Source organism: Microtus ochrogaster, chromosome 22 (genome assembly GCF_000317375.1).
Source record: "Microtus ochrogaster isolate Prairie Vole_2 chromosome 22, MicOch1.0, whole genome shotgun sequence".
In the NCBI taxonomy this organism is placed as follows: domain Eukaryota; kingdom Metazoa; phylum Chordata; class Mammalia; order Rodentia; family Cricetidae; genus Microtus; species Microtus ochrogaster.
In genome coordinates this window covers 15,000,913-15,012,016 of record NC_022023.1, presented here as the reverse complement: position 1 = coordinate 15,012,016, position 11,104 = coordinate 15,000,913, and the positions used below count along the sequence as shown (strand labels likewise).

Below are 11,104 nucleotides of genomic sequence, written 5' to 3'. Positions count from 1 at the left end.
CGCCTGCCTCTGCCTCCCGAGTGCTGGGATTAAAGGCGTGCGCCACCACCGCCCGGCTCTTTGGGGGATATTCTTCCTCTCTCTCAGCCATTAGTTGCCCATAGTTCTTTGACTAGGCCTAGACAAAGAATCTATGAGATTATGTTAGCATGTCTGTTGATGTCATTGTTCAGTTTTTATTCATCCAAATTGTTGAAGTACAATGTATGTAGCTTCTCTGTCATTTGCAGCAGGTTTTCTGTCTCCTGGCTCTTATTAATCTTTCTGCCCCCTCTTTGCTGATGTTCCCCAAGCCTCAGGTCTGTGGTTTGTGTTGTGGATATACTAATTTGGGCAGTGTACCCCACAGTCAGTTGCTCTCGGCATTTTGGCCAGCTATGGCTTTTTATATTGGTCTCCATTAGCTGCAAAGAGATGCCCCTTTGATAAGAGGTGAACGCTCTACTTACCTGTGGGTATAAGGATAGATATTTAGAAGGCCCATGATCTCACTAGCCGTAGACAGTTGGTAGGTTTCTCTACCAGGCCTGAGTTGACTGGGACTTAAGTCTAACTAGACAGCTGTTGGTTACTTACTGCCAAGACAGGTGCCTATTACACCTTAGGGATATTTTGCCAGGCTGCTCACTGTTACAGTTCATAGGCTTCACAGCTGATTAGGACTGTGGGTTACCTTCTTCCCTTGGCAGCTTTCATGGCAACTTCCAGTGCAAGAAAAAGCTAGTCCTCAGAAAGGAGGCTTCTGGGTCAGATCCAGTTCAAATCCTTAAGTCCTGTGCCCAAAATATCTCTAAGTGGCACAGCTTCATATATATATATGCACTTACACACATATTTTATATATAATTTTAAGTAAATATATAATAATATGATTTCTATGGCTTTTCAATCATCCTTACTATTATTTATCCCTCTTTCTTCCCTCTCTGCATTGACCTCTCCTCCCTCATTCTTAATTAAAGCCCTCCCTGTCTTAGTTCCTCCCTTTGTATCAGTTTTGTTGCTCCTGCCTCTGCCTCCTGAGTGCTGGAATTTGCTGCATGTGCCTCTTGGTTTTGTTCAGTGCTATTGGTTGAATTCAGGACTTTCTACGTACAAGGTAGAAGTTCTTCCAACTGAGCTGTGCCCCTTCTTCTGGCTTGGTTTTTTGTTTGTTTGTTTTTGAGATAAGGTCCAGGCTGGCCTCAAACTCACAGAGATCTGCCTGCCTCTGCCTCCTGAGTGCTGGGCCGGCTTGTATCATTTTTAATCAGAGCTGAAGACTACTCCATTCTGATGAGCCCTGAAGGTATAGACTCTAGCTCAGTTTAACATCTTCTCTAGCCAGTAATAAGTCACACATAAGTTCAGACTGCTCCCTTTCCCTTGCTGCTGCCTGAGAGGGTTAAGTGAGATTTATAGTTTACACTGTTTTTGCATCTTAGGTTACCACAAACTGCTGACTAAGAGTGTGGCCGAGACCCCAGTCCATAAGCAGATCTCCAGGCGACTGCTCCACAGACAAATCAAGGGCAGGTGAGTGACAGATCAATCCAGACCCCATCAGGCCACCTTCAGCACCATCCCACAGGCAGCTCTTTCTTGGATAATTCTTTACCTTGTTGCTTATATTTTACTGACAGTAGAGCAATATGCACTGTTGTGCTCTGGCCTCTCTCACTGGCTGTAAGTAATTCTGAGATTTACGCACACTGCTTGTATCAGTTTGTCCCTTTTGTGTTAAGTAGTATTCTATTAAATGGATCTTAAGCAGTCACCTGCTGACATGGGGAAAGGTGGGTCCTTTTTCCTTCCAGGCAAGGCTGGAGAGCCAAGTTAGCCTTTGCTGAGAGAGGTACATCCCAGGCTTGTGTTTTCTGTAGTCACTGTTGGACTAGGATAATTACTGCCCCTTTCCAAAAGAGAGCCATCTCACTTGGCAGTAAATTTTGTCTTGACCTTTTAGTATCTACTGTCAGCTTCTACAACACCCAGTCTGAGATACGAGCAGCACAAATAAGGCCAAGGGAGCTTACTCCCACAGCTCATTAAGAACAGGGAAAAAATACATCTACTACATATTATCACAACTCCGCCTGGACATTGTATACAAATTTTACACCCTTGTGAAAGTTACAGGGGAATTTGTGAGAATGGAAGTTGGAAGTCCTTGATGAGCTGATGGCTATTAAAACTTTCCATAAACATGCCTACTCTCCACTGTGACTGTACAATGTTTAGCTGTACTTTCTTTAAAATACATTAATGGAATTTAAAAAAAAAAGTCTTCTATTTTAAAACTAATTTTGACATTGTCAAAATACATTTCACAGTTCAGTCCTCAGTTCTCACAGGGATAATGATTGTGAATGAGAGTGCTCACCAGTGCTAATATTGTCAAACCCCAAGACTTTTGTGACTTTGCTGAGATATATTCTGTCTTTACTATGTTTTTGTTGTTGTGTTCTACTTTAATTGTGTATTTGTGGTGTGTGTGTACTTGCATGACAGAGAGCATGTGAAGGTTGAAGACAGTTTTTTTAGAATTGGTTCTATCCTTCCATCTTGTGGCTCCTGGGGATAGAAACACAAGTTGTTGGGCTTGGTACAAGCACCTTACTTGACGAGCCTGAGTAAATCCTGAGTGCTATTGACCTTCATGCTGTTGCTCTTCAAGGTCTTCTGATCCTGGTCCTGATATTCACGTAGTTGAAGAATCTCCTGAGAAAGAGGATGGTGAGCGTGCTATCTACTCTTTTTGCATTCTACCTACTTCCACAAAAGCTGTTCTGTGTTTTTCACTCAGCATATCCTCAAATAGTTACAGAAACAGGGTTGGCTCTGGATCTAGCATATGTGAATGTTGCTTTACTGCAAATGTATTAAATTTTTTGGGAAGAAATAGAAATACTTTTACGTATTTGAAATAGGGCTTGGTGTGAGGATACAATTTCCATGTTATATAGAGCACTGTGACTTAAAGTGTATCTTAATAAGAGCAGGTGTTCAAAACCACTTTTTAAAAAAAATTTTTTTTTTCCTTCCTTCCTTATTTTCTTCCTTCTTTTCAACAGGGTTTCTCTGTGTAGCAGCCCTGGCTGTCCTGGAACTAACTCTGTAGACCAAGCTGGCCTCGAACTCACAGGCCTGCCTCTGCCTCTGCTGGGAAAAGGCGTGAACCACCACCGCCCAGCTCAAAGACTACTTCCTTAAATTGTTTAAGTTTTTTTTTTTTTTTTTTTTTTTTTTTTTTTTTTTTTTTTTAGACAGGGTTTCTCTGTGGCTTTGGAGCCTGTCCTGGAACTAGCTCTTGTAGACCAGGCTGGTCTCGAACTCACAGAGATCTGCCTGCCTCTAATTGTTTAAGTATTTGTGGCAGAAAAATGGCTTGATAATCCCAGCACTCAAAAATACTTTAAATACATTTTAGTGTGTATTCTTCCTAGACAAAAATATGTAATGTGTATAGAAAACCTAGGTAAGCTGGGCGTGGTGGTGCATGCCTTTAATTGCAGCTCCACCACTCTGAGCGCAGAGGCAGGTGAATCTTTGTGAGTTCAAGGCCAGCCTGGTCTACTTAGAGAGTTCCAAGGCAAGCAGAGGTACTTAACAGATAAATTCTGTCTCAGAAAACAAACAAACTTTGGTTTTATACAAGAGTCACACTATGGGCTGGAGAGATGGCTCAGTGGTTAAGAGCATTGCCTGCTCTTCCAAAGGTCATGAGTTCAATTCCCAGCAACCACATGGTGGCTCACAACCATCTGTTATGAGGTTTGGTGCCCTCTTCTGGCCCGCAGACACACACACACACAGACAGAATATTGTATACATAATAAATAAATATATTTTAAAAAAAAAAAAAAAAAAAAAACCAAAAGTCACACTATTTATACTTTTCGTTCTTTCTGTCACACTTAGAGGTGGCAATTGATGAGACTTGTAAAGGAGGAAGCTCACAGGTCAGTGTGTTCTACCCCCTTGGTGGGACTGTGTATCAGTCTCTTGTACATTTTTCAGACATTTCAGATGCCTCTAAAAGCCATTGTTGAATCAATCACAGATTGATGCCTGCGACACAGACACTGGGGAGGGAGGTGCTGAGTCTGAAATCGCTCCTGTTTACCAGTTCTGCTTCTGGTTTGCAGAAACAAGTTTGAGACGAAGTCCTCGAATCAAACAGTTGTCGTTTAGCAGAACAAATTCTGGTTCCTTCTATTCTGTGTCTCAGCCAAAGTCTCGAAGTGTGCAAAGACTCCACTCATTCCAGCAGAAGTCAGGTAATGTGAGCCCGTCTGTCAAGTGAACGTTTCTGGGAAAGGGAATATGCAATTTGATATTTTCTCAGTGTTTGAGAAGGTTAAGATTAGAAGTCAGTAATCAAGGTGATGGCAAGATAGCAATCCTTGGTCTGTAGCCATTCCTCCTTGCATTCCTACAGCTGGTCACCCACGCTGCTGCTGTAGGTAACAGTTGCCCAGGTAGAGGGTGGGTACTATCAGTTTGTCTATTCTTCATTCTGTTTTCCATTTTTAGCTTGACTATAATGTTTTTACGTTTATACTAAAATATATTTATGCTAAAAATAAGTTATTTCAGTTGCTTACATTTTCTAAAATAAGGTTAAAATCCAGGTATACAGGGCCTACAGAGATGACTTAGTAGTTAGGAACACTGGTTGCTCTTACAGAGGACTGGAGTTCCCAGTACTCAACTATTGCTAACACCTGCAACTCTAGTTCCAAAGGATCCAGTACTCTGTTGGGCTGCCTCAGGCACTGCGTGCACGTGGTGCACAGGCTTATATAGACAAAACACCTAAACATGTAATAAAATAAAAATAAATAAAATCTTTTTTTTTTTTTAATCCAGGAAGGTAGCGGTCATTGCAGTTGTGTGCATCATCGGTGGGGATTCTCCACCCCAACTGCGCTAAACATTGTTTTTCTTGTTTAATCATGTTGGGAGCACTGGACATGGTGGCGCACACCTTTAATCCCAGCACTGGGAAGGCAGAGGCAGGTGGATCTCTGCAAGGTTGAGGCCAGCCTGGTCTATGTAGTGAGTTCCAGCAAGTGCTATATAGAGAGACCCTGTCTTGACCCCACCCCCCAAAACATATTGCCAGGGCAAGTCTTGAGGAAGAATTAAATGTTGTTTTTGACTTGCAGACCAAAGAGAAAACTTTCCAGTCCAAAATATTCAGTCTCCTAAAACACTTCTTTTTGGGGCACTATCTGAGATAACTGGCTCCTCCAAGAAGGGCTCAGCCCGAATTAGGAAGTCCTCAAGAAGCATGTTGGATTCTGAGATCTCTACAGCTTACCAGGTATAAAATTTCTTTAGTGTTTAAAATAGTACAGTCTTGGGGAACATAGAGACATGGCTGAAAGAAAACTGGGGATCATAGAGAATAAAAGGTGTGGATGGGTGTGGTGGTGCATGTCTTTAATAGCAGCAGTTGGGAGGCAGAGGCAGTCAGATCTCTGGGTTTGAAGCCAGTCTGGTCTACTCAGTGAGTTCTAGGACAATCAAGGCTATGTAAAGAAATCCTGTCTTTTAAAAAAAAAAAAAAAAGGTTTGGGTGGCTGGCTTAAACCTCATGAATGGTTGCTGGGAATTGGGGGGTCTGGCTGAGTCACGGCAGTGAGGAGGAGATAGAAGCTACTGACTGCTCTGCTCTTTGCTATGTCCACCACATGTATGATTACTGCTTCTTCCATCCAGTCCCACTTCACTGGCAGCTGCTCTTCATGTCTCTCTCAGGACGAAGCCACTGAGTCAAGTCCTGCATGTCTTAGTACAGACATTTAGGCTAGCCTCCGTCCCCCAGCCCTGCCCTCTTCAGTTCACCTAGAGCATTTTATTAGCCATCCTCCATTTGGATCAAGCTGGTCTCTGCCATCTGGCCTTGCTAAAAGCAAAGTTCCCTGAGTTTTCCTAGAGCAGAACCCTTGCGTTCAGAAATCATCATTTTCTTTGAAAATCATTGAAACCACTTCACTGTTAGAGGATGCCACAGGGCTACACGACCATGCCCACTCTCCCCAGGGCCGTCACCATGTCCATATGTGGGCCTGAGCCCTCCCCACTTGATGCTGTTGCTACTCAGACTGGACCTAGAAAGCTACCAGATTTCATATTTCCACTTTTGTTTATATTGTTTTCTGGAAATCAAGTCCGTGTCCCTCCCCACTCCCCCACCGCCGCTGCCCCACTGTTACAGTCTCTGCCTTCCCTCGCAGATGCTGATTCTTTTTTTTAATTAGTACTTATTTGTGTGTGTGTGTGGTATGTAAAGTGCTGTGCACATGTCATAGCATGTGTGTGAAGGCCAGAGGGTAGCTTTTTGGAACTGGTTCTTTGTTCCTACCTTTATTGAGGGATCCAGGGATCAAAGTTAGGCATCTATGGAAAGCATCTTTACCTACTGGGCCATCCTGTTGGCCCTCAGCTGAGCTACACAGCTTCCACTGTGCTTTCTTCATGTCCCTGCCAACTCCCTGAACATGAAAACCTGAAACAGTCATGTTATAGAAAGATGGACATTGACTGCCTTACCTTGTAGAGTTTTTAGCTACACTGTTAACAAGAAAGAAGGAGATTTGGGGTTTGGGAGTAGCCTTTCTGAGACATCATTGTTGCTATGTATATTCTACTGCCCTTTCTCCCACCTTGACTGAAAGAAAAGTGTTCCAGTAAAATCTGAGGAATGTTTGGGAACAGAAACAGGTCACTACTTCTAATTTCCAACTTGAGACCGTTCTTTCGGCTGACTTTAAATCTCCTGTTCGGTTTTCTAGAGGTCTAGAGATTATTAAGACTAATCTTTAGAGAATAGAGATTATAATATTCAAGCTCTGAAATAAACATTTTTATCTTTTCAGACTCCCAAAAAGAGTAACCAGAAATCTCCAAGCTTCCCTAAGACTACACCAAGAAAGCTCCCTCAGACTTCACTGTACGCTCCAGAAAGACTACAAAACTCCCCTACAGAAATACCTCCGGCTGAGCGAGCCATTTCTGAGGCATCCTTAACAGACTCACGTGGTTATAGCTCACCATTGGCATCAAAAGCCACTCCCCAAAAAAGAGCCTCCCCTGCAGCAGACGAAACCTCTCCTCTCCTCACAGAGCTACCCAGAACGCCTAGTGGGGAAGATGAAGATGTCCAGCCTCCTCGATGCTTGTCGGACTGTGCATGGCTGCGCTCAATGAATTCCAGTCCAAAAGGCCTTTATTGTCCAGCATCCCCACCTCCCTTGACTGCCCAGTCCCAGAGTCAGTGTCTAAGCCCTGTAAGATATTCTTTCAGAACACCTCCACGTACAACCCTCGCTGCCACACCTGAGCATCAGAAGCACCAACAGCTCCCTCTCCCCAGGACCTCTCAGGTACAGGAACCTGCACAGAAAATAGAGGAGAAAGCCGTCAAAATCCCAAAGAAGCCAGCAGACTCCATTCCTTCTTCCCTACCTCTTTCTCCAGAGGAACACTTTACTTCTGGATGTGATGGCTCCCAGCATCAGCTTAAATCCTTGTCAGCCTCTCCTCCTACATCACCCAGCACAGCTGCATCTGTCTCTTACTCTGTTCCCTCAACTCCTCCCAGAACCCCACAGAGAATGACCTCCCACCCCATCCCCCCTTCTCAGCCATCGAAGCTTAGACAATGGAGAAAGACCTCCAGTCCTCAAGACTTCCCAGAGTGCCAGCCCAGACCCTCTGCTGCTCCAGTGCTTGAGGCAGCTGCCAGCCCAGGGGCCATCGTAGGCTCTGGAGGACAGCAATCTCAATCTTCTGAAGGACAGAGCTGCCCAGGCACTGGTTTCAGGAATACCTGGCAGGTATCCTCTCCTGTGCTCATTGCAGGTGACACAGAGCACCATCCTCTGATTGAAGCCCAACTCCATAGCCTTGAGAGCCATGAGGTAAAAGGTGGCATCTTACCAGGGGAAGAAGGTGAGGGGCGGAAAAGCACACGAGCTGATGAGCCTCCCTCTGTGTCTGGCCCTGAGATTCTTCCACCTGACCCTTTCTCTGTGTCCAGCTCCCCTGAGCTGCTGGCCTACACCTGCATGGCAGGCAGAAGGCAGAGTGAGACTGGTGCCCAACAGGGGAGCCCACACACTTTGGAGGCCACTGGCAGCCCTCAGACCTATGAGGTTGAGCTGGAGATGCAAACATCTGGCCTTCCCAAACTCCGAATTAAAAAAGTAGACCCTGGAGCTTTTCTGGAAGCTGAGGCTCCAGGAAAGGAAAGCCCTCTGGAAGAGGAGGGTTCCCTCCCGGCTCTTAGCATGCCCAAGGCCAGCAAGTCTTCCAGTACCTATTTGTCGCCCCCTTGCCTCCGCCCTTCACACAGCACGCCTGGCAAAAATGGGGGGCAAACCTTCATCTGCCAGTCTTGTACTCCCTCGCGCTGCCTGCCCAGTACCCCCTCTCCATTTCAAGCAGATGTCGGGGTTTCTTGGACACCATCCCCCAAGCAAAGTGGGAAGACCACTCCTGAAATTATCAAAGACTGGCCCCGAAGGAAGAGGGCGGTGGACTGTAGTGCTGGTCCCTGTGCTGGGAGAGGCGAGGCCAGTGCGGACTTCCCTGGGGTTTCATCACTCCCTGAGGCTGAGGGAAAGGAGCAAAGCCTTGAAGGTGACCTCCCTAAGGCTCTTGTCTTGGAGGATTTTGAACTAGAGGGGGTGTGTCAATTGCCAGACCAGACACCTCCCAAAGACCGTGTGTCTAAGGCTGAGGAAGCCTTCTCCTGGGGACAGTTTGGATTAGGCTCCAGAAAGAGACACCAGTCTGCCAAGGAAGAAGCCGAATACGATGTCAAAAGGGTCTGTGATTCCCAGAGTGAAGACCCCCAAGCTAGCAATCACAGAGAGTGGTCTCCACACTGGAGTGCACCGCCAGTCTGCTCTGTAGGGGACGACGAGGTGTTTGTTTCTGGTGAGTGTAGTTTTCAAACCAACATGTGGTGTATTTTCTCTTGGGCAGGGTGGTGAGGGGGTGTTTGGAGCTGTGGGTCACCTGGAGTCTTGTGGGCCTACACTTACCTTGTGGCTTCTCCTTAGGCTCCACCCCACCCTCCGGCTGCGTGGTACGGAGCAGCCTCTCTGCCAGCAGTCTGCAGGCCCTGACTCAGTCTCCGCTGCTGTTCCAGGGAAGAACGCCGTCCTCTCACAGCAAGGATGGCAGAGGTAACCTGCTGTTAAAGGTCCCAGGTGCTTACCAGGGCAGGGCTTTCCTGTGAGTGACATGCAAGATTCTTGAGAGTGCAGAGTGTGGGAAGGTGGTTTTGACCCTGCAGTGTCATGTGCCTTTCCCAGAGACTTCATGGTAGAACTTGGGGCGCCTGAAGAGAAACCTGCAAAATCCTCCCAAACTAATTCAGTTGCTGGGAGTGGTGCTGGTCTGTAGTCTTGGGCTCTAGGTAGTGAAATGGCTTGAGCAGCACAAGTGACAGTGATGAGCCACTTTCTCACAGTCGGTTTATGTCCACATTTCCTTTACATTCATCACTAGTAAGTTCTGTCGGTCTCTGCCATCAGACCCTAGGTTCCCCACCTTCTGGCCCTTACGTTAAAGCACAGGATCTAGCTACTCAAGACAATGGTTAGAAACATTTGTGGTGAGGGACTTGGGTGGCTCTCTTCTCACAAAACATTTCAGCCATGCAAAGTAACAAACTCTAATCCGACCTAAAAGAAAGACTTAAGTGTGGACACACGTTGGGGCACTTGGCAATTCCAGCACCGTCTGCACATATCCCTTAAAACTGTAGGTGACACTCCTGAGTCCCCTCCTGTAAGACCCTCTGTGGTTAGAGCATGCTGTCTTTTATTCAGGCCTCACTGACCTCTGCTTTTCCCTAGATGAGGATGTGGATGTATTCCCCTCCACTACCGAAGTGTCTCCTTTCAGCCAAGCCTTCTCCCGGAGACGGCCTTTCAGAACCTACACGAGGAAGAAGCTCATTAGCTAGCCCTGGTAGAACACAGCTGGAGGACTCAGAATGAGGAGCACAGAGCCTGGCCAGATCCCTTGCCTTCCTGGAGCGGTACTCCAGAGTGGCTTTCTCTGGGTGTGGAAACAATGCCAGGCTCATACCACCAATCCCAGCAATGTGCCCAGAACTTAATGGGACTGAGAAAGTTCACAAGCAGCTAGGTCTCCCGTGGAGTTAAAGAAATTGGGGGCTTTGCAGGATGTGGTACTAGGCCTATAGTCCCAGTACCTGGGAGATGGGGCAGAAAGCTCAGAAGAGTCTAACCGCTCAGCAAGTACACGGACAGCCTATGCTATATGAGACCCTGTACCAAAAACAAACAACAAAAAGACATCAAGGACCTTGGCTTTTCCCCGGTCATTGTTGAGCTTACCACTGGAATGCCTCGTGGACTTCATCTGAGACCAGGCACTGGCCTTTGTGGGGAAGGTTAGGAATCTGGTGAGCAGCCTGGCAGTCTAGACACCAAGCAAGGTCCTACTCCAGTGCTTCCATGCCCTGACCTCGGTGAGTCAGAGGACCATTGCCGCACAGAAATGGAGAAAAGAACCTTTGATAGGGTCCCTTGAGGTACTTGCCATAGGCTTGAGTTCCCTGACACACGTTGTACTTCATTAACTAAGACCTGTATGTAAAGACTACAGCAAGAAACTAGGTCACAGTAAAGTCCTCCTGGCTACTTAGCGTTCAGTGTTTTTGCCTGGGAGTAATTGCGACCATGGTCCAAAGTGATCATATTGTAGGTCTGCCTGGAGAGCCAGCCACATCATGGCAGGGGTCTTAGCCAGGTATGTGCATCTGGGTTGACCTGTAATCAACTGAGCCACCTGCTGTGGAGTCTTGGCAGGAGCCTCATCTGTAGTGAGGGCTGCTTTGGTACCTTCTCAGTCTTCCCAGAAGGGTCAACCCTATTGTCAGATTCCAAGTGAAAACTCCCATTTCTTCTTTCAGAGATGTTCACTTTGTGTGGTTGAGATAAACAACTAAAAATGAAGAAAAAGCAGACCTGGAGTGTCTGCCTGGGTTCAGTTCCCAATACCGCTGATAAAGAAAAGGCTTCAAGTTGGCTCAAGCTTTCCGAGGCCAAAGTTCATGACTATTTGTCCACCTGTG

General features: G+C 46.3%; 1 protein-coding gene across 3 annotated transcripts in view; it reads left to right on the top strand.

Moving 5' to 3' along the window:
- Ticrr (TOPBP1 interacting checkpoint and replication regulator) overlaps window positions 1–10,571 on the top strand; it is a 39,477-nt gene extending 28,906 nt beyond the window's left edge. The window contains exons 16-22 of one of the 3 annotated variants that reach the window (XM_005357723.2): window positions 1,425–1,515; window positions 2,657–2,715; window positions 4,128–4,259; window positions 5,151–5,308; window positions 6,867–8,931; window positions 9,057–9,182; window positions 9,858–10,571. In XM_005357723.2, coding sequence (XP_005357780.1) covers window positions 1,425–1,515; window positions 2,657–2,715; window positions 4,128–4,259; window positions 5,151–5,308; window positions 6,867–8,931; window positions 9,057–9,182; window positions 9,858–9,967 — 2,741 coding nt within the window. In that variant the 3' untranslated portion in view covers window positions 9,968–10,571. The remainder of the gene's footprint in view (window positions 1–1,424; window positions 1,516–2,656; window positions 2,716–4,127; window positions 4,260–5,150; window positions 5,309–6,866; window positions 8,932–9,056; window positions 9,183–9,857) is intronic. The other 2 variants (XM_013350219.2, XM_005357724.1) reach the window with 2 other exon arrangements.
- The last annotated feature ends 533 nt before the right edge of the window (window positions 10,572–11,104 follow it).